This window comes from Apodemus sylvaticus, chromosome X (genome assembly GCF_947179515.1).
Source record: "Apodemus sylvaticus chromosome X, mApoSyl1.1, whole genome shotgun sequence".
Lineage (NCBI taxonomy): Eukaryota > Metazoa > Chordata > Mammalia > Rodentia > Muridae > Apodemus > Apodemus sylvaticus.
The window spans coordinates 7,355,604-7,378,321 of record NC_067495.1 but is presented as its reverse complement, the minus strand read 5'-3'; the positions used below and the strand labels follow the sequence as shown (position 1 = coordinate 7,378,321).

At 45.6% G+C, this 22,718-nt stretch overlaps 1 protein-coding gene across 1 annotated transcript in view; it reads left to right on the top strand.

Moving 5' to 3' along the window:
- Positions 1–4,000: 4,000 nt before the first annotated feature.
- Positions 4,001–22,718, top strand: part of Nyx (nyctalopin) — a 30,050-nt gene continuing 11,332 nt past the window's right edge. Inside the window, exon 1 of the mRNA XM_052171586.1 lies at positions 4,001–4,271. Coding sequence (XP_052027546.1) covers positions 4,001–4,271 — 271 coding nt within the window. The remainder of the gene's footprint in view (positions 4,272–22,718) is intronic.

The window sequence follows — 22,718 nt, the reverse complement described above, 5'->3', positions numbered from 1 at the left end:
TGTCTCCTCATCCTCCTTGTCCTCATCCTCATCCTTTTTCTTGTCCTCCTCCTCCTCCTTTTTCTTCTCTCTCCCCCTCCCTCCTCTCTCTCTCTCTCTCTCTCTCTCTCTCTCTCTCTCTCTCTCTCTCTCTCTCTCTCTCTCTCTCCAGACTTCATTTCTCCTTGTCCCAGGACAACCACCCTGAGATCTCAGACCACAGCTATTATAATCTTCCAGCTTCAACCATTGGAGTGCTGGGTTTCCTTGTGTGTGCCTGGTACAGTCACTTTTCTTGATGATGCCACTGTTAGCATCACATACATGAACCTGATACCTTTGTTTCTCTTTATTTCCTTTATTTACACGTTTAAACGCTTTTATTTGATTATGTATTTGTGTGGGTGTACTCTGGACACCGAGACTAGCAGGACCCAGACATTAACTGTTAATGGCCCCCTTTCTCCCCTATCCTTTTTTCACTCCTACCTAGTGTTGGGGGCTTAAAAGGATGGAACAAGGGCAGAAGAAAAAAAAAGAACCCACAAAGTGGCCAAAAGCCTGCCTACAGACATTGGTAAAGGAAAGATGATTTATTTACAGTTTGGTCAAATGGGGAGGTGGAGAAGTCTAAATTTCTCCCCGGTGAACTTCTAGCCATTTGACAATTTATAAAGAGCCATAGGACAATGCGTAGAACATATGTAACTGTAAATAAGGCATGCTAATCAGGTCTTTCCTATGATAAGGGGACCCTAGTCCCCAGGTTACCTTTGTTCCCTGTAACAAAGTTTTTCTTTCTTTTATTTGTGTGTGTGTTGTCCGTGTGTAGTACATGCTTGGTGCCCAGAGCAGGATGTTTGGTGTTTTCCTCTATTGCTCTCAGCCTTGTTGCTTTGTTTAGGAATGATCTCTTACTGAACAGGAAACTTGCCAGTTCAGGTAAGGTGCTGGGCATGCAGCTCCCTGGATCCACTTGTGTTTCAATGCTGTGGTTATAGCCATGTACAGCTGTGTCTGTTTTTGCTGTTTGTTTGTTTGCTTTCTTTTTGGTTTTCTTTAAAATGTGGGTGCTGAGGATCTGATCTCAGGGCCTCATGCTTGCTTTTACCCCACCCCACAAGCCATCTTCTTTGCCCCAATATATCTCTGTTTTTCATTCCACATTTTAGAAACATAAAATCGGGACTAGAGAGATGGCTCAGTGGTTAAGAGCACTGACTGCTCTTCCAGAGGTCCTGCGTTCAATTCCCTACAACCACATGGTGGCTCACAACCATCTGTAATGAGATCTGATGTCCTCTTCTGGTGTGTCTAAAGACAGCTACAGGGTACTTACATATAATAAATAAAGAAATATTTAAAATAAATAAATAATAAAGAAACAAACTCATTTATATATAATGTATATTTATAACAATGTGCAGGCACGTACGAATCTCTGTGTGTGTGTGTATGAGAGAGACAGAGAGACAGAGAGAGTGACACATAATCCAGAGTGTCTTCAAATACAGTTCTTCTGCCTCAGCCTCTCATGTGCAGGCTTTTAGATATGCATTGCCAGTCCTCTCACCAATGATATAATGTTATATTATATATTAAATAAAAATATATTTTTATTTTACTTCAAACTATGTTTATAATTGAAATAGAATCATACCATTTTCCTCCCTCTAACCCTTCCCTCCTATGTCCTCTTATACTCCCAAGTAGATAGCATTTTATTTATTGGTGCATACATATGTGTGTGCATGTATGTGAGTGTGAAATACACACACACACACACATACACACACATATTCAATGCTGCCCATTCTGCATAGATAACCAATTAAGGGTACTCATCCCTGGGAGAGGCTAATTGTCCTCTCCAAAGCCATTAGTTGCCTATAACTCTTTGCCTAGGGATGGGGCTGGGTGGATTTCCCCTTCCCTGTGAACATGTCCGGGATATTACCATTGTTCTGGTTTGTTTATGCAGTCATTTCTAGAAGACTTCCTGGTATTCTGGCTATCACCATCTTATTGTCCTCTCTTCCTTGATGGTCCCTGAGCCATAGATGCAGGAACTGTGATGTAGGTGTATCCATTGTGTTAGCATTCTGTCTAAGCTCCTCCCCACAATGACCTGGCATCAGCCAGGTAGGCCTGGCCTACTATAAAAAGGGCTTCTCAGCCCCTCCTCTCTCTCTCTCTCTCTCACTCCTCTTCTTTTTTAAAGATTTATTTATTATCATATGTAAGTACACTGTAGCTGTTTTCAGACACACCAGAAGAGGGTGTCAGATGTCATTACAGATGGTTGTGAGCCACCATGGGATTTGAACTCAGGACCTTCAGAAGAGCAGTCAGTGCTCTTTACTGCTGAGCCATCTCTCCAGCTCCTCCCCTTACTTCTTATCTCTTGCTCTTACTTCTCTCACTCTCAGTTTCTCTCTGCCCCTCTTGGGCTCCCCTCCCCTCCCCCTCTCTCCACGTGGTCATGGCCAGCCTCTGCTTCTCTACTCTCTCCCTCTGTCTGCCTTTCTCTGTCTCTACTACCCCCCCTTAACTACCATCCCGTGCCCTGAATAAATTCTATTCTATACTATGCCGGTGTGTGTCTGGTCCCTCGGGGAAGGGATGCCTGGGCATGGGCCCTCTGGGGCACCCCCTCCCCCCACACCACCATAGAACATATTCTCTAAACCTCTTTCTCTTTTTATGATCATAACACATCGGGACTGGGCTCCCTAGAATCTATTGATCGAGTTGTGGTTTTCTGCGGTAGCCCCCATTTGCTGTAAGGAGAGGCTTCTTTCCAGACGGATGGTAGCCACATGTATGCAGGAAAGGTGACTCTCAAACTTAACAAAGTTTTCAATTCAAGTACAGGGTGAAGAAAATAAGGTTTTAAAGCTCGTCCAGTTTTTCAAATAGAAAAGCGCCTCAGGGGTTTTGTGTGGTGGAAGATCCCATCCCATCTCAGGCCTGACAGACTTCTTTGTCCCCAGATCCATTCCTTTGACAGGTGAAAAGTGGAAGCCTTTGTATCTTTTCTTTGCTGGTCAGCTTCAAGCTCTAGACTCCTGTATGTCTGTCAAACACTAATTTTCTAAGTGGCAAAAGGTGCCGATCTGAGAGCAGCAGGGAGGGCCCTAACCCTCTCCCAGCATTTGTTCTTCTGACAGGTCATCAGCAGAGACTCAGTTGCGTGGCGGCACAGACTCAAATATCTTTGATGCCTTGTCTTCTGAAATCAGATGTTCCAGGATCTTTTGCCTGCCCTGAATACCTGTGATAAGAGAATTCTGAAAGGCTCTAAATTAAGTTACAGGCCAGAGAATGGAGGAAGAGATCAGATGAGATTATTTTAACTGACAGCTTCCAGCTAAATCAACAAAGAAAAAGACAAAACTGCTGCGCGGCAGTATGTTCCTGTGTGCCAAAGACTATCCATGAAGGTCACCTCGCTTTCGGCTTTCAGAACAGACTAGCCAAAAAGCAGCTGGTCTGCTATGAACTGATTAACCCTTCACTCCTAGGACTGTGCCCCATTCCTCTTACCCTAGACCTTCTGATCATAGGTGTAAACAATTTGTTTCTTTCCCCTAACATTTTATTTTAAAGCATCTGGCTCCTTAGGGCCATAACTACTGATTTCAACTGTTGTCTGGCCGTGCTGCTGGTGGCTTAGGAAACCTGTTCCAGGACCTCTTTCACGTCTTGGCATGTGTCAGCACCATCAACCATTGTTTCAGAGGCCTCTTCGACACTGGGACATTGATTTGCTCCAGGAAAGTGCATTTTAGAGTATTGGGGCAGCGACTCTGTTGAAAAGGGTGGCAGAAAGAATCCTGGGCCAACCCTTTCTGTGCTGTGTCAAACTGGCTTATTATCCACTGTCCCGACTCCAGGGTCAGTTAGGTGAATAGGTCACTGAAAGACCCTCTCCAGAGGGACCTTTGGCAGGCTGGCCTTTGGCCAGGGCAGCCAGCCTTCCAGAGGCTTCAGGTGCGTGACTAAGATTTCCGGCTTCGGCATGCCCCGGGCCTTTCCGGGCCAGGCGGCCGCCTCCGCGCCGCCATGCTGGAGCCTGCCTCCCGGCGGGGACGATAAAGCGGGCTGCAGTGGCACTGGTCCAGCGCTGGAGCTTCAGCGCCCTCTGATGGGCAATCCTGGGAGGGCGGGGTCCATGCTCGGATGCCCCGCCCCATCAGATCTTGGGAGCGGGCGGGGCTGCAGCATCGGGTACCGGCAGAGGCTGCCCAGGTTTCGCAAGGACGTGACCTTGATGGGGAAAAGGTCCCATGGTGCGTCACGAGTGGTTGCTAGCCCGGGCTAGCGAGCTGAACTAGTTTTTCGAAATCCAGAGACGTGGGAAGGAATAGGGACTTAAACGTTCATACTGGGGACTCGCGGCCAGCTGCCCCTCTCCAACCTCCAAGGCGCGCTTTGTGCCCAGGGCCTGGAATCGGTAGGAGCCTGCATCCGGACTTTGTCCAGGCCTGCCCTTGAGGTGACGTCATTCTGAGAGTCAGCAGAATAAGTCTCCTCCCCTCCTTCAGTACAGAGCTAAGGCTGTTAGCTATTCAGGTCGATTGGCCCAGCCCCACCAGGAGCTAGGGTTTCCAACAGAAGAATGGTTTCAGCTAAGGTGTTTTAGGGGTGCCTCACAAAAACAAGAATGGATGACTTGCCTCATCCTGATCTCACACAGGCAGTGAGGATGATTCTTTGTCTTTTTACTGGAGTCTCAGGAGAGAAAACAACAACAACAACAACAAAAACCCAACAAAAGCAAAGCAAAACAAACAAAGAAAAAAAACCATGACCGAGGTGACCAATTCCTTGCTCCGGCTTCAGCATTGTGAACTGAAGTTTTCTGAAGAAGCTTCGTCAGATTAGAACAACTTGATGGTGGAATTTTGTGAAAGAAGGGGAGTCAAAATTGCCTTATTTTAGAACCCTTAATAACCATTTAATTTTGATATCTGACCTAATGTGTGCGTGAGCACGCGAGCATGTGTTCTCATGCCCACCATGCGAAATCCAGAAGACAACCTTGGGCGCCCTTCCTCAGAATACATCCACTTGATTTATTTTGAGATTTGTCTGAAGCTTGCTAAGTAGGCTGGCCTGGCTGGCTAGTGAGCTCCAGAGATCTGTTTCTGTTACCATGGGTTTTTTTTTTTTTTTAAATGTGGTTTCTGGGGATCCAAGTCAGATTTCCTGAGTAAGCTGTCTTCCCAACCCTGACCTAAATTCTTTACAAATCAAAAAAAAGTGTTTGTATTTATGTGTGTAGTGTGCATGCCGCCCCACATGAGTGGAAATCAAAAACGACCTCACAGGAGTCCGTTCTCTCCGTCCACCATGTGGGGCTGGGGGGAATCCAACTCGGGTTATCAGGCTCAGAACTTGTAACAGCTGAGCCACTTTACAGGTCCCTGGCCCAACATTCTTGTAATGATCAGAGAAGCTCTCAACAGTATATCACAGAACTTAGCAGACCTTTGGCCTCCACCTACCCTAAAGCAAAGAACTCTGGGAGATAACACATACCTATGGAGCAGCGTCGTGGCTTTGCAGTTGTGGGTCTACACAATGCTCCTACCAATGTAATCGAAAGTTTATTGATTTACAACTTGACATTCTTCTCTGACTATTGAGTTCATGTCATCTCTTCCACTGTGGACCATGCCATTCAAGGTTCCCAGGCCATATGACTCAGAATAAACTATTTTCTTACTTCCTTTAAGGGAGAGTCACTTTATGTCAACACTTGGCATCTTGAGCAACAGTTCTCTTGCCGTTTCTGGGCCTTAGTTTCCTTGCATGAGGAATCTAGGGTCTGTGTTAGACTATGAGGCATAGAACCTCAGGGTGTCTGTCTGAGACCAGAAAGTGAGAGGAAAGGGCAGGATAAAGGCCAATCTTTACCCCAGTTCTTTTGTTCTAGATCCTTTGCTCATTCTCACACAGGCTTCACTTCAGGTGAACAATCAGTCGCCTCCACCTAGATAGCAAACATAGGCTAGCCTCTACTATTTGTGGGATCTGGGGTTAGCATACACAGGAAGGGTCATATACCATGTGTCCAAATGTATGAATGTTTTAAATATTTGTAAGTTATAAATCTAACTAATAAACCATTGAATAAAATACATCCTATGCTCCATCTGTCTATGTGTGTGTGTGTGTGTGTGTGTGTGTGTGTGACTTAGATACATTCCCTGAAAGTCAGACAGATAGGGATAAGAGCCATGACTAGAAAATAAGACAACAAACATCTAAGATGGCTGCCTTCCTCCTCTCAAGATGGCTGCCTTTTTCCTTGACCCCCTGAACTGAGACAAAAGTCTGGCCACTTAAAATAAAGGCCTGGTGGGCATTTTTTCTTTTATCAGTAGGACCTGATGAATTTAAGGCCAGATCAGTAAATGTTTACAGGCTCTTGAGTTCCTGCCCAACAGAAGCTGTTTTCAAGAAGCAGAATGTCTACAATATGTTGACCCCTAGCTCAAGATGGCTAGCAAATACATAGTCCCTCATCTCCCCTGGGAGAAGCCATTGGGGTAGTGGGCAGGATAAGAGGCAGTGACCCTGGGAACCTGATCACAGTGCTTTATCCACCCCACCCCCACCCTGTCCCATGTAGAGCTTCTGTCAATCACCTCCCAAACAAAATAATTCCATCTGTGTCCTCGTCTCAGGATCTACTTCTGTGGGAACAAGAGGCAGAGAGCATCTTATGCTACAGATCAGGCATCCAGAAATAAAGGCATGAACCGTGACTGAGACTCCTTGCCCTCCAGGTCTCTGACTCTCAACAAGCAAAACCTTGCTTGATTTCATCGCTGTCAGGCTAAACGTGTCATGCACACATGCATTAGCCCTCCATAATGGTCTAGTTTCTATTGGACACCTGTATGCCTGTGAAGTAGAGGTTTGAGGTAAGAGAAAAAGAATGTGGCTTTAGTATCTGAGCTCTAGCCAAAAGCACCCAAGGAGACTCCCTGAACATCTGAAACCAAGAACTTCCTTAATAGGTTCAAACTAACCTATCTTAATAGGAGATACCTTTCTATACGTATTGAGAGAAAAGAACCCGTGGTGAGGGCTGTAACTTGCTCCTATGTGTTGCATTGAGAACACAGGCTAGGATTAAAAGAAAGATTAAGGGTTCAAATGTCAGTCTGAGATACTGAGGAAGAATGGGAGGGCTGATAGCTTGTTGTAAGATAACCAAACTAGATTGGTAAGAGGAAGAACAAGGACCTCTGGCTTCCCTACCATGCAGTAACACACAAAAGACAGTGTCATCCTTTCAAATTTTCTTGCTTCTAATGAACAGCCTTAATTGTTAGTAAAGATGGCTCCTAATAAGAAGCTTCTAGCTGGGAGACCACCCCAGAGCACTGTATAGATAAGGAGTTAAACATGACACAACTAAGAAAGACTGTATTTATATCTTGGTAACTGATAGAATTAATGCTCTGCCATAATAAAACTTCAAGTTGATCATGCTCACAGGCTCACAGTTAGCTAACTTTCCTATATAGACCAGGGCCACTTGCCCAAGGAATGGTGCTGCCCATAGTGGGCTAGGCTCTCCCATATCAGCAATACTCTCTGGGTAAGTGGTCCTGAGCTGAGAAAGTTAGCTAATCACGAGCCTGTGAGCATGTCAGCAAGCCACATTTTTCTAAGGCTTCTGCTTCAAATTTCTGTTTGAGTTCCTGCCCCAACATCTTTTAATGATGAACTTGGAAGTATTAAGCCAAGAAAATCCTTCCTTCCCTTAAGTTATTTTTGGCCATGATATTTGTCACAGAAACAGAATGAAATGAGACCACTGGCAAAGTGACTAACAGCTAGTAGACAGTCAAGGTCAAAGCTGGATAGAGAGGGGCTTCAACCACCCACACTAGGCAGCATATAGACAGCTTATGATCAACTCCCTGATTGGGCCAGGGCAGCAGGCATAGAGCACATGGGCCCTTCCTTAGTACAGCTCAGGATAGCCCAAAGAATTAATCAATCTCAGGAGAGATGTCCTTAGCTTTTCTCCAGTTTCTGCTGTTGCCCTATAGAAACTCTAGAAAAGAGGAATTAAACAGATTTTCCCCACTCTTGTAAGCCTCTCCCAATTTTCTGGAATTCTTCTCAATTTTCTTTAAAAAACTTTTTCCTGGGGCTGGAGAGATGGCTCGGCAGTTAAGAGCACTGGCTGCTCTTCCAGAGGTCCTGAGTTCAAATCCCAGCAACCACATGGTGGCTCACAACCATCTGTAATGGGATCTGATGCCCTCTTCTGGTGTGTCTGAAGACAGCTACAGTGTACTTGCAGCTACTGTCCCAAGTCAGTCTGCATGTGGTTGGCATCTGAGGTCCATGGGGCATGCCTAACTGTGCTGTGGAAGGTGCCATCACACTGAAAACCCCTGCAAAGGGGGGAGTTTGATATTGCCCTTCAAGTGTGGTTGCTTCAAAACTAGTGGGCAGAAATACCACAGAAACACTTAGCCTGTCTCTTCTGAGGAAGTCTCCTTTAGAAGACCTGCAAGGGGGAAGGAGAACTGGGTCTGAGCCGTCTCTCATCATTCTCTCCCTCTGTCCTGCTGCCCAATGAATCATGACGTAAAACCAGATGGGGCCCTTCTATGTTTTTTTTAAAATTGAGATGAAGTGTTGTGTGACTTTCGTGTGTGTGTGTGTGTGTGTGTGTGTGTGTTCACTACACATAATGTTTTTGTTTGTTTGTTAGTTTGGATTTGGTTTTTTTTTTTTTTTTTTTTTTTTTTTTTTTCCGAGACAGGGTTTCTCTGTGTAGCCCTGGCTGTCCTGGAACTCACTCTGTACACCAGGCTGGCCTCGAACTCAGGAATCCACGTGCCTCTGCCTCCCAGACTGCTGGGATTACAGGCGTGTGCCACCACCGCCTGGCTCACTCCAGATAATGTTTATCCCATTGAATGAGAGAAAAGAGCACCGACCCCCAACCTTTTAGATGAATTAGGCAAGCTTTATTTTCTGTCAGACAGGACTGTTTCCCTAAAGCAGGATTTGAGACAGCAGCCATGAACACAGGAGTCAATGGTTTATAGCTTAAAAAAAAAAAAAAAAAAAAAAAAAAAAAAAAAAAAAGACTGCAAGATGAGGTTTCCAAGGGTTAGGAGATTTTTTTGGTTATGTAGGAATTTTTTTAAATTTGGCAGAACATCTTATCAGAGTGGAGGTCAGGATATAGGGTATGGAACGTGTCAAATTCTAGCAAATGGGTCAAGATACTGTCAAATTTAAGTTTTACAGAAAACAGGAATGAACTTATTTTGACCTTGTAAGAAGATGGCGTCTAATCTTAAAATGGAGTCAGGCTAGTCCATCAACAGGGGACAGGGACTACTTCTTCCTCAATGTCCCTTTCCCTTTCCCCTGGGGAGAAACAGTTCCACAGATGGCACAGGTCTTCACCTGTGAGCCTCTATCACTGAACAATGCTAGAGCTGTTGACCCATGGGCTCCATGAAGCCAACAGGGGCTGTGGCTGGAACAGGACCCACTTTTATAGCCAATATTTTCAGCCTCTGGTTTGCTGAAGTGGGGAGGGAAAGGGCACAGAGACGTCACTGGGATGTCTGAAGTGAAGGTACAAGTAGACTCAGTGGGGGGGGGGTCAGGGTTTGGTTGGTTCTTTCGAGGGTTTCTAGGCTCTGTGTTGATAAGAAAGCTAATGCAGACACATAGACAGTAGCAGAAGCTGGCATGGTTTATTCAACTCAACAGTTAAGAGGACTGGAGTTGGGTTCTGGGCACCCATGCCAGGCATCTCACAATCATCTGTAACCCCAGCTCCAGGGGCCACATGCCTCTGGTCTCCTCACACTCACACACACATTCCCATACGTGGACACACCCACCTACGCATAACTAAAAAGGATGAAAATGTAAGTGGAAAAAAAGATGCTTCCGAGGGGGAGAAGCAAGAGCAGGGAAACGTTTAGAAGCACAAAGGCCAACACTGTACCAGGATGGGGCTTTTGTGCTACAGAGCAGGGGCTTTGGAGCTCCTTTGTATATAATACGGGCTTTCCTGGCCATGCTATGTCACGTGTGGATTCCACTCACAACTTAATGGACCACCTGTCTCATCATCACCTTCAGACACTCTGTCCTATGACTCCAGGCAGTTCTAGCAGGTCTATGAGAGGGGGTGTACGTGGTGTGGGGAGCAGGGTGGTTCCAGGGCTGGAGAGTTTGTTTACTAGCGGGTCATTCTCTAAGCTAATCTTGCATGGTTTCTGTTTGGCCTTCGGAGCTCACTGCCAGCTCTACCTTCCTGCTCCAAGGGGAACTTTGCAACACTGGTGGCTACAGACTGCGTCTACCACTCCCACTTAACCTAGGGATAAGGGCTTCATGTGGGATGGGGGGGTACTTTTTTTTTTTTTTTTTTTTTGGTTTTGCTTTTTGTTTTTGTTTTTTTTTTTTTTGGTTTTTCGAGACAGGGTTTTTCTGTGTAGCCTTGGCTGTGCTGGAACTCACTCTGTAGACCAGGCTGGCCTCGAACTCAGAAATCCTCCTACCTCTGCCTCCCAAGTGCTGGGATTACAGGCGTGCACCACCACCGCCCGGTGGCAGGGGGGATACTTCCTTCACCTATGTTACTTCCACTCATCCCCTCCCCTTAATTCCTTCCTGTGGTGGTTTGATTAGGAATAGGGGCCCTCATAGACTCCTATGTTTGAATGCTTGGCCCATAGGGAGTGGCACTACAGGAGGTGTGACCTTGTTGGAGTAGGCGTGGTTTGTTGAACGAAGTTTGTCTCTGGGGGTGGGCTTTGAGATCTCAAGCCAAACCCAGTGTGGCACACAGTCTTTCTGTTGCTTTGCTTTCGAATCAAGATGTAGAACTCTCAGCTCCTCCTGCATCACGCCTGCCTGGATGCTGCTGTGCTTCCCACCATGATGATACTGGACTGAACCTCCGAACCTGTAATCCAGCCTCAATTCAATGTTGTCCTTTATAAGAGTTGTCTTGGCCATGGTGTCTGCTCACAGCAACGAAACCCTAACTAGGACACTTTGTATCAGAGGTTAGACCAGTTCAGTCATATTTTGGCTTTCAAGGTCCAAATGTGAGAAAACAGTAATTCCTCAGGGTATTGTGGCTTTGGTGGCTGAATTCACAAACAGAGCCGGAATGTCAAATTTCCTCTCAGCAGAGTCAGAATTTGGTGTGTTTTCACGGCTGTCTCACAAGGGAGCAGCAGCCAACCTCCACCCCCACTCAGGCCTGGAGGAGCTGCTGGGACCAGGAGCATATGGGACAGGTGACCTGTGGCTGAGGGGCCTGAGAAACACGTCCCTGCGGTCTGTCCAGGAATCAGTCTCTGTAACCTACCAGGCAGAGGAATCTCTCAGACCCGTTAAAATGCAGTGAGTCTGGGTTGGGGGCGGGGTGCCTGAGTCTCTGCATTCCTAAGCAGCTTCAAGGCACCGACCGCTACAGTTATTGCCTCTGCTGCATCCACAAACCAAACAGAGCAGCAAGAGCTTACATCTCCGCCTGATGGGATTGTAAAACCTCAGATTCTGAACAGGACACGGGACTTAATGGCCTTAGGCCAAGCATGGCTGCAAGCCTCAACACCAAAGCCTCTTGCCTGCTGGGAAGGGCCTCTGCCACCTTCTGTTTGGGGATCATCCGCCTTTCCAAAGAGATGAAATCAGCAGTCCGTAATTTGGACAAAACACGGTTATGTTAAACTGCCTGGTCCCCGCTCGAGCCCTCTAAAATTACGTAATGTGTCCTTGCTGCAAAGACCTATAATACCATTTGGTAGCGGGAAGCCGATTTCGCACTGCTTATTGCTGATGGGTGGGGCTAGGGCTGGGGTCAGGGAACTGGGCAGAATGTGGGAAGGATTTAAAGAAAAAAAAGGGGGTGGGGGCTGGCAGATGGAGAGGGCAGGAAGGCTCCGATGGCCAAGGCTTGGGGGATAAAACTGATTGGTGTGTCAGCAAAATCTGTCATTGGCTTTGGCGATTCAAAAGGCAGACATGTTTGCTCATCTCTGCTAATCCTCATCTGATACGGAGACTTTTCCAGCCACTGTCTTTCAAGAAAGAAAAATAAGCGGTCAAACCTGCACGCATGCACAGTCCTTGCACTTCGCCTGTGTGCTCCCTGCTCCCGCCTCTCTTTCTTATTGCACCATTTCTTAGGAGATGGAGAGGCTGGGGCTTCTATGGGCAGACCCCCAGGATGGTAAGCAATATTTGGAGATGAGCCACTATGGGTTTTTCTGCTGAGGCTTTCCACCATCTGTTTTCTTGCTGGGTCCTGAGTGATACCTGGGTTGTTGATGGGCCTTAGCCTGATTAAGGGTTTCCAAATGGATGGACGTGGTGAAGTTGGAGTGAGCCCAACACCAGGATCCTTGGGGGGAGGAATGAACGCAACGAAGGGGAAATGGCTGAGCATAGCGGAAGAAGTATGGAGGTGTGGGCAGAGTTCCGAAGGGACCCCTCTTGGGTAGCCTACGACCTGTTGACCTGCCCTTTTTCCCCTCAGGTAGGGATCCTACAGCTGAGTGGCTGTAAGCCATCGAGTGCAAGGAAGGCCAAGGGATGCTGATCCTGCTGCTTCATGGTGAGTCCGGGGCCGATGTTGCTGGGATGGGAAGGTAGGGTGGTCACAGGGCAGCTGCCTAAGGAGAGCTAAACAGTATGCGCTCCAAGTGGCTTCAGTCACAGCTGCAACTCTGGATAGTCTTTTGATCAGATTTCCCTGCTGTTCGACTGTGGGGAAAGGCTAGAAAACTAGAAACAAGTGGTAGGTTGTTTTTTTCCCCTTAATTTGTTCATTAAAAACAAACAAACAAACAAACAAAAAAACTCCTGAGTCAAATATGAAATAGTTTTTTTAAAAAAATAATACTCATATATTCTTATGTTTTTGGCTGTGAATTTATTAGTAATTTTTCTAGACATATTATTTTAAGCTCAAGGTGGGCATTGTGGTTTAAGCCTTTAGTCTCAGAACTTAGGAGACAGAGGCAGGTGGATCTCAGTGAGTTCTCGGCCACCTGATCCACATATTGAGTTCCAGGGCTACATATTGAGTCTAAGTCTTCAAAAATAGCTTTATATTTTAAACTCATTTAGCAAAACAAAACAAAACAAAACAAAAATTCCTTGGAAAAGCCATCTTCCTAAAAGGGTGTTGGAGCCAATGGAACTGTGACATTATAGATGTTTCACTATTTTTATTTTTCAAACTTTGTGCATATATGTGTATGTATGTATATGGAAACAGTCTCATACAGTGCAGACTAGCCTCAAACTCACCTTGAATTTGTGGCATTCCTCTTCCCTCAGCCTCCCAAGTGCTGGCATGACAAGTGTGTGCCACCACCCTCCCAGCTACTGCCACCAACAGTCAGTGTACCAAAGCAGGGGCTGTGCGTGTGGCTACATGGTGGGATGAGGGCTTAGTATGAATAGGGAACCATCCCCAGCCCCGCGGAAAATGAACACACTTGTCTCCAAAGCCTAGAAAAACTTGTCACAAAATATTTTCTCCAGTGGCTCAGATCTCAGCTAGCCCAAGGAGGCGGGGAGAGTGTCTTTTTCAGTTCTTCAGTAAATGAGTCTGCACAAACAATCTGTTTTTCTGCCCCTGCTTGAAGTTATGGTGATATATGTAATGATCTTTATATATGGTACATGTTACAGAATATTTAAGCAGATGATTCTCAAATACTAGTAATAGTGTTTTGTGTTCTTATTTTCCTTACGTCACTGTGATAAAAAATACGTAGACCAAAAATAACAAAAGGGGAAGAAGGGATTTATTCAATTCACAGTTCTGGGTCATGGTATACATTCAGAAAAGTCAAGATAAGCTCAAGGCAGGAACTTGAAGGAAGGCTGCTTGCTAAGCCATACAAGTTACCTTTCACCTAGGGACTCATAGCACAAGTACAGCAGGGACTGTGGAAGGATGCTGCTTGCTGGCTTGGTGACTGGCTTCTGGTTTTGTTTTGTTTTTTGTTTTTTTTGTTTTTTGTTTTTTTTAATTCGACATATTCTTTATTTACATTTCAAGTGATTTTCCTTTTCCTGGATCCCCCCTCCCCGAAAGTCCCATAAAGCCGTCTTCCCTCCCCCTGTTCCCCAATCCACCCCTTCCCGCTTCCCTGTCCTGGTATTCCCCGACCCTGCTGCACTGAGCTTTTCCAGGACCAGGGGCCACTCCTTCCTTCTTCTTGGACATCATTAGATGTGTGGATTATGTCTTGGGTATTCCAATTTTCTAGGCTAATATCCACTTATTAGTGAGTGCATACCATGATTGATCTTTTGAGACCAGGTTACCTCACTTAGGATGATGTTCTCCAGTTCCATCCATTTGTCTAAGAATTTCATGAATTCATTGTTTCTAATGGCCGAATAGTACTCCGTTGTGTATATATACCACATTTTTTGTATCCATTCCTCTGTTGAGGGACATCTGGGTTCTTTCTAGCTTTTGGCTATTACAAATAGGGCTACTATGAACATAGTGGAGCATGTGTCCTTATTACATGCTGGGGAATCCTCTGGATATATGCCCAGGAGTGGTATAGTGGGGTCCTCTGGAAGTATCATGACTGGCTTCTGTTTAGCTAGATTTCTTATTCAGCCCAGAACCATCTGCCTAGGGACAGTGCTCCCTACAGTGTGCCCTCCTACAGTCAGTTAACAATCAAGACAAACCCTTACAGATATGCTCATGGGCCAATCCATTAAAGGGATTTCTTCAATTGAGGCTCCCTTTCAAGATGACTCTAGGTTATGACAAGTTGACTGGGAAAGCTAACCAGAACATTCTATTTTCCATCTTTTTAAAAAAGTGGGAAATGCTCTGTTCCACCAAACAATCAATAGTGAACCTTCATACACACAAGGGATGTATGGAGGTAGAATTACCACATGTTTTTTGTATTTGAGAAACCTACATGCCTTAATGGAGAGCCAGTAAATAAATAAAAAAGCAAAACTAAGAACAAATAGCATCAAGGGGGCATAGGGCACATCATGATAAATAGGATATGACTTCCTGCTCAAGGAGCCTCCAAAGGACAGAGGTTGACATTTATATAATGACTAACAGCCAGCACCTTGCCATCTCTCCTCCTTAGAAAGGAGAAGACTGACTGAGTCATGGGGACAGAATGTTTGCTTCCAAGAGCCAATATTATTTTCAATGCATACCCAAAGCTGCCGCTCATAAAGCCCAGACCGTATTCAGGGCCTGCATGCTGCAGAATGGAGCTGTCTCCGCTACAGAACCCTGAAAGATATCCAAACTGCTTGTGACAGTTTGGCAAGCGCTGTGGTGACATCATTTACTAATAATAGACACACATCCCCTAGTGCTTTCATTTAAAACACACTCCAGCGGCACGGAGACTATTTCTCTGATGATAAGTTTCAAGCAATGGGAACACCATGTTCCCAAGAAACAGGCAGGGATAGCGATCTGTCTCCTTGGCTAGGGGGAACAAAAAGACCGAGAGAAGAAGTGGCTCCGAGCAGGGGAAATGTGAGGCAGGACTGAATGAAGCAGAAACAGTTTTCCTGGGGACATGCTGGAAGTGCTTCTCACAGACAGATAAGTACAGACACTTCCACACCCTCCTCTGGTGGTACCATCCTCCTAGCTCCCTGTTGTCCACAGGATCATATTTAAATTCCAGAACTCACTTTCTAGAGTCCTTCATATCCTTCTTGCTCCACACTGAGTCATTAGAGAGATCATCGACCACGTCTCTGTCAGAATCTAAGAGATGGTAGGTGTCTAATTATTGCTTGTTGATTGAAAACATGAAGCAGTCCAGAGTAAGCACACTCCTTTTCTCTGTTGGATGCCTTCATTCACACTAGTTATTAGAGGTTTCTGTCTAGAAGGATATGGAAAGTCTATAGGAAAGTAGAATCCCAAGGTGCTGTTTTCAGACCCATATCAACAGCCAAGACGAGAAGGTTTGAGAACCATCAAGCTTTGATGAGAACGGCAAACAACCGGAATGCTCATGTATTTTTGGCAGTAGGATAAAATGGTCGTACCACTTTGGAGAACAGTTTCGTGGAAAGGCGAATATGGCCCAAGAAGTAAGAAATGCATGTTCACACACATGGCAGGGAGAGAATGGTGGGCTAGAGCTTCCAGGGAACAGGAAAAGGGGAATACAGGAAGGGATGGGACATGATACAACCCGCTCCTCAAGAACTCGTTCATTAGGCCTAGATCCTCCAGTTAGGCATCACTCTCTCAGCTTACATTCAAAATAACTCCAGCAGCTTGGACCACGCACTCAATACCTGTTTCTACCAGAGCCATTTCATATTCAGACCATAGCACAGATAAAGGAATACGTTCGTCAAGGTACCACCGTTGTTTATCACAGGCTAGCGGATACATCTCCATGTGACAGGACCCCATAAGCATACTGTTGAGTGACAGAACCATTCTCTACCATTTCTACAAAACTCCTACAAAAACAAACCTCATTTGAGAAGGTAGCTTTGTGCTCTGCAGAGAGGACATGTGTCAAAGGGACAAGAAAGAACTTTTTGGAGATTCCATGAGAAATGCTCTCAGTCTTGGTTGATATGGTAGGTGTAAATATTTGTTCTACTTACTGAACTGTGCTTTAAAGTGGGTCCTTTTTTGTATACTACTGCACCTGCTTTTGAAGCCAAGACTTTATGCTTGCTAGACATTCCACCAACTGAGCCACAGTCAGTTACCAAAATGGGTACATTTTATTGAAGGCAATCTTAATTGTTCCTCAAGCAACTAAGCTTAAAAGAAGAAAACAGGAGTTTAGGGAGAGGACTGGACTCCCGGGGGTGGGGATTCTCTCTCAGTAGAGGCAGACACTGTAGCATGTGTCTTACACATGTTGAACAACACATGTAAGAGATTCACTGATCTATTGTGTGGACCAGTAGTTTTGAGTGACAAGCAATAGGTTCTTCACGTGGATACATTGTTCTTCATGTGGATACATTGGACAACCAATTCTTCATGTGGATACATTGTTCTTCATGTGGATACATTGGACAACCAATTCTTCATGTGGATACATTGTTCTTCATGTGGATACATTGGACAACCAATTCTTCATGTGGATACATTGTTTGCTTATGGCTGTATTTCCTTTTTGTTAAGAATTTAAGGTGATTCCTGTTAGAGGCATGCTTTTGGTTGCTTATTTAGGTTATGGCTTTGGAGGTCAAAGAACATGGTACCAGTATGTATTCAGCCTTGGTGAGGGTCTCATAGTAGATGAATATGCAATAGAACAAAATGTTTAGTGAGCCAGGAAGCAAGAAATATTCTGGGGAGGTGCCAGGCTTGCCAATAACAGTCTCCTCTTATGGGCCTTCCTGAAAGAATAAGAAATACATTAATCTCTTCTAAGAGCCCTCAAGGACCACATTACTTACATTAAGTTCCAGTTCTTGAAGGGCTTGCCACCTGAGCTGGGCATGCTGGCACATACCTACAAACCCAGCCCTCAGGAGGTAGAGGCAGGAGTGTGGTGATCAGGAGTTTAAGGCTAGCCTTGGCTACAATAGAGAAGTCAAAGTCAGCCTGAGCTACATAAAACTTTGTCTCAAAATTAACCAAAAGGGAAATCAAGTGGGGATAGGTGGGTTTGGAAGGGACTGTGAGATGGCTCAGTGGTTAAGAGTACCAGCTGCTTTAGCAGAGAACTGGGGTCTGATTCCCAGCATCCATATGTAGGCTTACAACTATAATTCCAGCCCCAGGAGATCTGACTCCTTCTTCTGACCTACACAGGCACCACACAAATGTAGTACACAGACATGCAGGCAAAAACACCCATAATCTTAATAAAATATAGCATAATCAAAATAATAAAAGAGAAAGAAAAAGTCCAGCACCCATCATTGGCACATTGATCTTGCTCTTTCCTATTTCTAGTCTCACAAGTCTTTTGGTACCAAGTCAGCGTCATATGTTTTGAGTGGATTTGCTGTATTATAAGGTTCTTCGACTTGTTTTATTTTTAATAAAAGATTTATGTATTTGTTTATTTACTTCAACTGCTGAGCCATCTCTTTGGATCCTCCTTTTCCTTCCTGTCACAAGAGGTACCTGCATGGAGTAAGAAGCAAGTTCTGGGGTCGCTTGAGGCCACACACTACGGCATGGCTCCCTCGTACATTTCCGTCTCCCCATTAGTCCTGTTTTGGAAACCTAGCACTGGGCTTGGCCAGAGGAGCAACTTGGGGCAGCATTTGCCAAGAGTGGGAAGAGAATGATTTCTAGAGCCAAAGTGCCTAACTAGATTCTGTTGAAACCAGAAACCAGACCACATTTTCCCATACTATTTTAGTTTTGTGAGGCGCAAGTCTTTTTCAAACAATGAGAATACAAAACTATTCCAAGCTCAGCCTGTGGTTGGAAACTCCATGAGTAACCATTCCCCTAACAAACCTCAGGGGGGAAAAACACATATTTGCAGAGCCTAGTGCCTCCAGAGAGAAGCTCCCCAGCCGGCCCATATTAAGATGCCACTCAGTGGGGCGCCTGGCCTGGTCAGCAATGCTTCCCTGTAGCCTGGAGCTGGTGCATCCTTCTCACAGACTGACAGTTTGTTTCTGGTGTTTGCCAGATTTACGGACACCTCGGAACTTTTTTAAAAAAATAAACTGATGTAAAATCCACATGTGACATTTAGGACAATTTACAATGTTATGCAACTGTCACTTTCATCTAGTCCTCACAAGCTTGCCCCTCTTTTCAGCCCCTGGCAACCTCTAACCTGCTGTCTTTATGGATTTTCCTGTTGCGGACATTTCCTGTAAATGGAAGTCATATGGTGTGTGGCCTTGTGACTAGCTCATTTCCCTGAGCATAATTTGTTTTGCAGTTTTGGGGATTGAAGCTAGGGCCTCACACGTGCTATGTAAATCCTCTAGCACTAAGCTATATTCCAGACTACTACTACTACTGCTGCTACTACTACTACTACTACTATTTCTACTTCTTCTTCTTCTTCTCCTCCTCCTCCTCCTCCTCCTCTTCCTCCTCTTCCTCTTCCTCCTCTTCTTTTTGTTTTTCTTTTGGTTGTAGCCCTGGGTGTCTTAGTACTCATTCTGTAGACAAGGCTGACCTGAAACTCACAGAGATCTGCCTAGTGTGGGTTACACTGAATTCCAGGTCAACCTGAGCTACGTAACAAGACCTTGTCTGAAAAACCAAACAGAACAAAACAAGAAACCAAACCCCATGTACACACAAGAAAACAAGCAAACAACAACAGAAGGGCTGTGGATGGAGCATCTAAGAGGCAGAGTGCTTTCCTGGTATGCACAAGGCCTTGGGTTCCATGCCCCGCATAGACGACTATGCACAGAAAGAAGCAATAGAAAAGCAGGCGTGTGCTGGAGTCCATCCGTGGTACAACTGGCTTGGTCACTGTGAGCTCTCCATGGGACTCTGATGTGAAGCCCTGGCTTGACCATCGTGAATCCTTTGCATAGTACTCCATAGTAACACTATATTCTGATACCTGATGTGTCAATCAGCTTTCCACTGCTCTGGCAGAATATCTGCACTAAATAACTTGCTAAGGAAGAGACAGAGTATTTGTCTCAGACTTTCAGGCTTCAGCCTGGGATGAGCCAGCTGTCTTGCTCTGGGGCTTGAAGTGAGGCAGAATACCATGGTGAGGTAAACACAGTAGCTCCTTATTTCATAGCAGCCAGGAGGCAGTATACGTGTGAGTGTGCTGAAGACCTAGCCTCCCTTCCCAATGGTACATGCCCAGTGACCTGACTTCATTTCACTAGGCCCTGTCTCTGAAAGGTTCCTTCCGTCACTTCCCAATAGTGCCACAGGCAGGGGACCAAGCCTTCAGCACATGAGATTCTAGGGGATATTTAATTGAGACAGAACACCTGGTGTTTTGCTTCCTATTCTGGGACATATTTCCAGTTGGCTTTGAGGGATTTGTCCTTGATGAGCTTTAATCCTGCGACAAGTGGCTAGCGGCAGAGCCCACTTCTGGCTTGGCCTACTGCTTTCACAGCTGTCCCGAGCAGTATACAGTACACCTGTTCCTCATAGCTGCCCACACAACCCAGGCAGGGGAACTGAGTGACAGGGATATTGTGTCTGAGGCTTAAAAAGAAGAGAGCAGCATGAGGACTCACGGAGACTGGAGTGGCAACGGCGGGACCTCTGCATACATGCTGACCTTGTTTGACTTGGGACCATGTTTCCATGGACTTGGGACCCTTTTCCTCCTGGGTCGCCTCATCCAGCCTTGATATAAAGGTTTGTGTCTTGTCTTATTGCATCTTGTTATGCCCTGTCCAGTTGATATCCCGGGAGGCCTGAGCTTTTCTGGGGGGATTGGGGGGGCAGATGGGGAAGGGGAAAGAGAGGACTGGGAGGAGTGGAGGGAGGGGAGGCTGCAGTTGGGATGTACTGTATGAGAGAAGAATAAATAAAAATGTAAAAAAAAAAAGAAAGAAAGAAGGGAACAGATCGAGGTGGGGATGAGACTTAGCCTGGGCAGTCTAGGGGACTCTGTCTCAGAGAAGTGGGGCAGAAGGACATGGCCTCGGGGAGAGGATTTGACCATGGAATGTTTTGCAAATGCCCCCCTCTGAATATGCCAGGCCCCTTCTTGAGCATTTCTTGTCTTCCCCTTCCTAGTCTTTAGACTGAAGGGGGAAGCACGAAACCTTCCCTGATATCCAGATGGATTCATCCCCAAAATACTGCCGTGAGAAGATATTGCTAAGCAACAGACAGATGACTTGACTTTCTATTCTCACAAACGAATCTTGATCTTAATTGGGCAAATAGGCTCTTCTGGCCAACGTTTCCCCAAGGAACTTGGCTCAGGCCAGCCAAGGAGATTTGTTGTTGAAATCACCACTGCTGGTTCTGAGAGAGCCCACCCTCCACATGGCCATGGAAAAGTCAGAACTGTTCAGACTTCTTAATTCACTCTTACAGATATTCTGTCAAGGAAGGTTCCTTTTTGGTTCTAAATTCAGGTCATTTTCCTGGGCAAGGTGAGGTGTTCACAGTTCTTGGGGAGGGGATAGCAGCTGTGTTAGGCTGCTGCTTAAGACTCTTACAAAGACTGGCCAGATGACTCAGTGGGTAAAGGTGTTGGCCTCCAAGCCTGACCAATCAGAATCCTACAAGAAGAGAACTGACTTACTTCCACAAGTTGTCATCTGACCTCCATATACCTACTGTGGCACATACCTGGAGAGAGAGAGAGAGAGAGAGAGAGAGAGAGAGAGAGAGAGAGAGAGAGAGAGAGAGAGAGAGGTGGCTGCAAACTATAGGACCTATTCTAGGCTGCGGAAGCAAATCAGAAACTTATTACATTCCTAGCATTCTTGATTGGAAACTTCACTGACAGGCAAAATGCCTATTATCAGGAGGTAAGACTCCAGCTGCTTAGTGCATACATGTGCATATAGGAGACTTGTTAGGTGCTGGGTGTCAGCAATTCCATCATGCAGATTTTTTTCTTTCACCAGTGTGTAAATCTGGAAGTCAAATGTCCTGCCATTCTGTCCAGAAAATGGTTTCTGCCTGACGCCTCCATCTGTTTCCAAATCTTGTTGGCTATCTGCTTGACAAATCTAGGTCATTTACTTTGGGCCTGAACTTCAAGAGAAAGTCAGGCAGGAGAATGCTGCCTTCTAGGTAAATGTCGAACGAGTAGTTTAGAGGTGTCATCTCTGTTGTCAAATGTTTACTGTAACACAGATTGTTTCATTGTAAAGAACAGAAATCCACTTATTCGTGCAGATGATTTGAATGGATTTCTGAAATGGGAACTGGGAACTAACATAGGAAGTTATAACAGGGCCTTGTGGGAACTCAGATCTATTGCTCTCTCTGCACATGAATGGATTGAATGTCTGAGCTGTAGTCCTAAATCACAACTGAAACCAAATTCCCAGTGGGCTAGAATGAGGGCCTTCTGGGAGGTGACAGGTCACAAAGGAGCTCTCAAGCCTGGGATGATGATGATGATGATGATGATGATGATGATGATTTTGAGACAGGGTCTCACTATGTACTCCTGGCTAGCCTGGAACTCACTGGCCTGCTTCTGCCTCCCTAGTGTCGGGATCTAAAATGTGCACTGTGTGCCAGACAGTTCTTCTGTCATGAGGACAAATCAAGAAGATGGCTGTCTATGATACAGGAAGCCAGCCCTCATCAGCCACTGAATCTGCCTTGATCTTGACCTTCCCAGCCTGCAGAACCACAAGCAATGTGTCTTTCCAGCAATGCACCTGGTTTAGGACACTTTGTTACGACATTCTTAGTTGAGGGACAGCACCCTGCCTTCCTCAGACTGCCCTTGGCTTCTGCTTCTCCACAGCTTTGCATCACATGCTGCTTCTTGTTAGTTTCAGGTTTTGCTTATTAAGACAGGATATCATGTAGTAGGTCAAGCTGATCTCACAGTTGTTATGTAGCCAGTGATGCCCTTGAACTCTTGAGTCTCCTGCCTTCACCCACCAAGTGCTGGGATCTCAGGCTGGTATCACTACATCCAGATCACATGTGGCTTTGAAACAGACCCTAGCCCCAAAGCTAGACAGGCCTCACCCACGAGAGCAAAGTGCCTTATGTCTTATTTCATTTTCATGGAGAAGGAATGGATCCAATTAGATTTGCTTACATC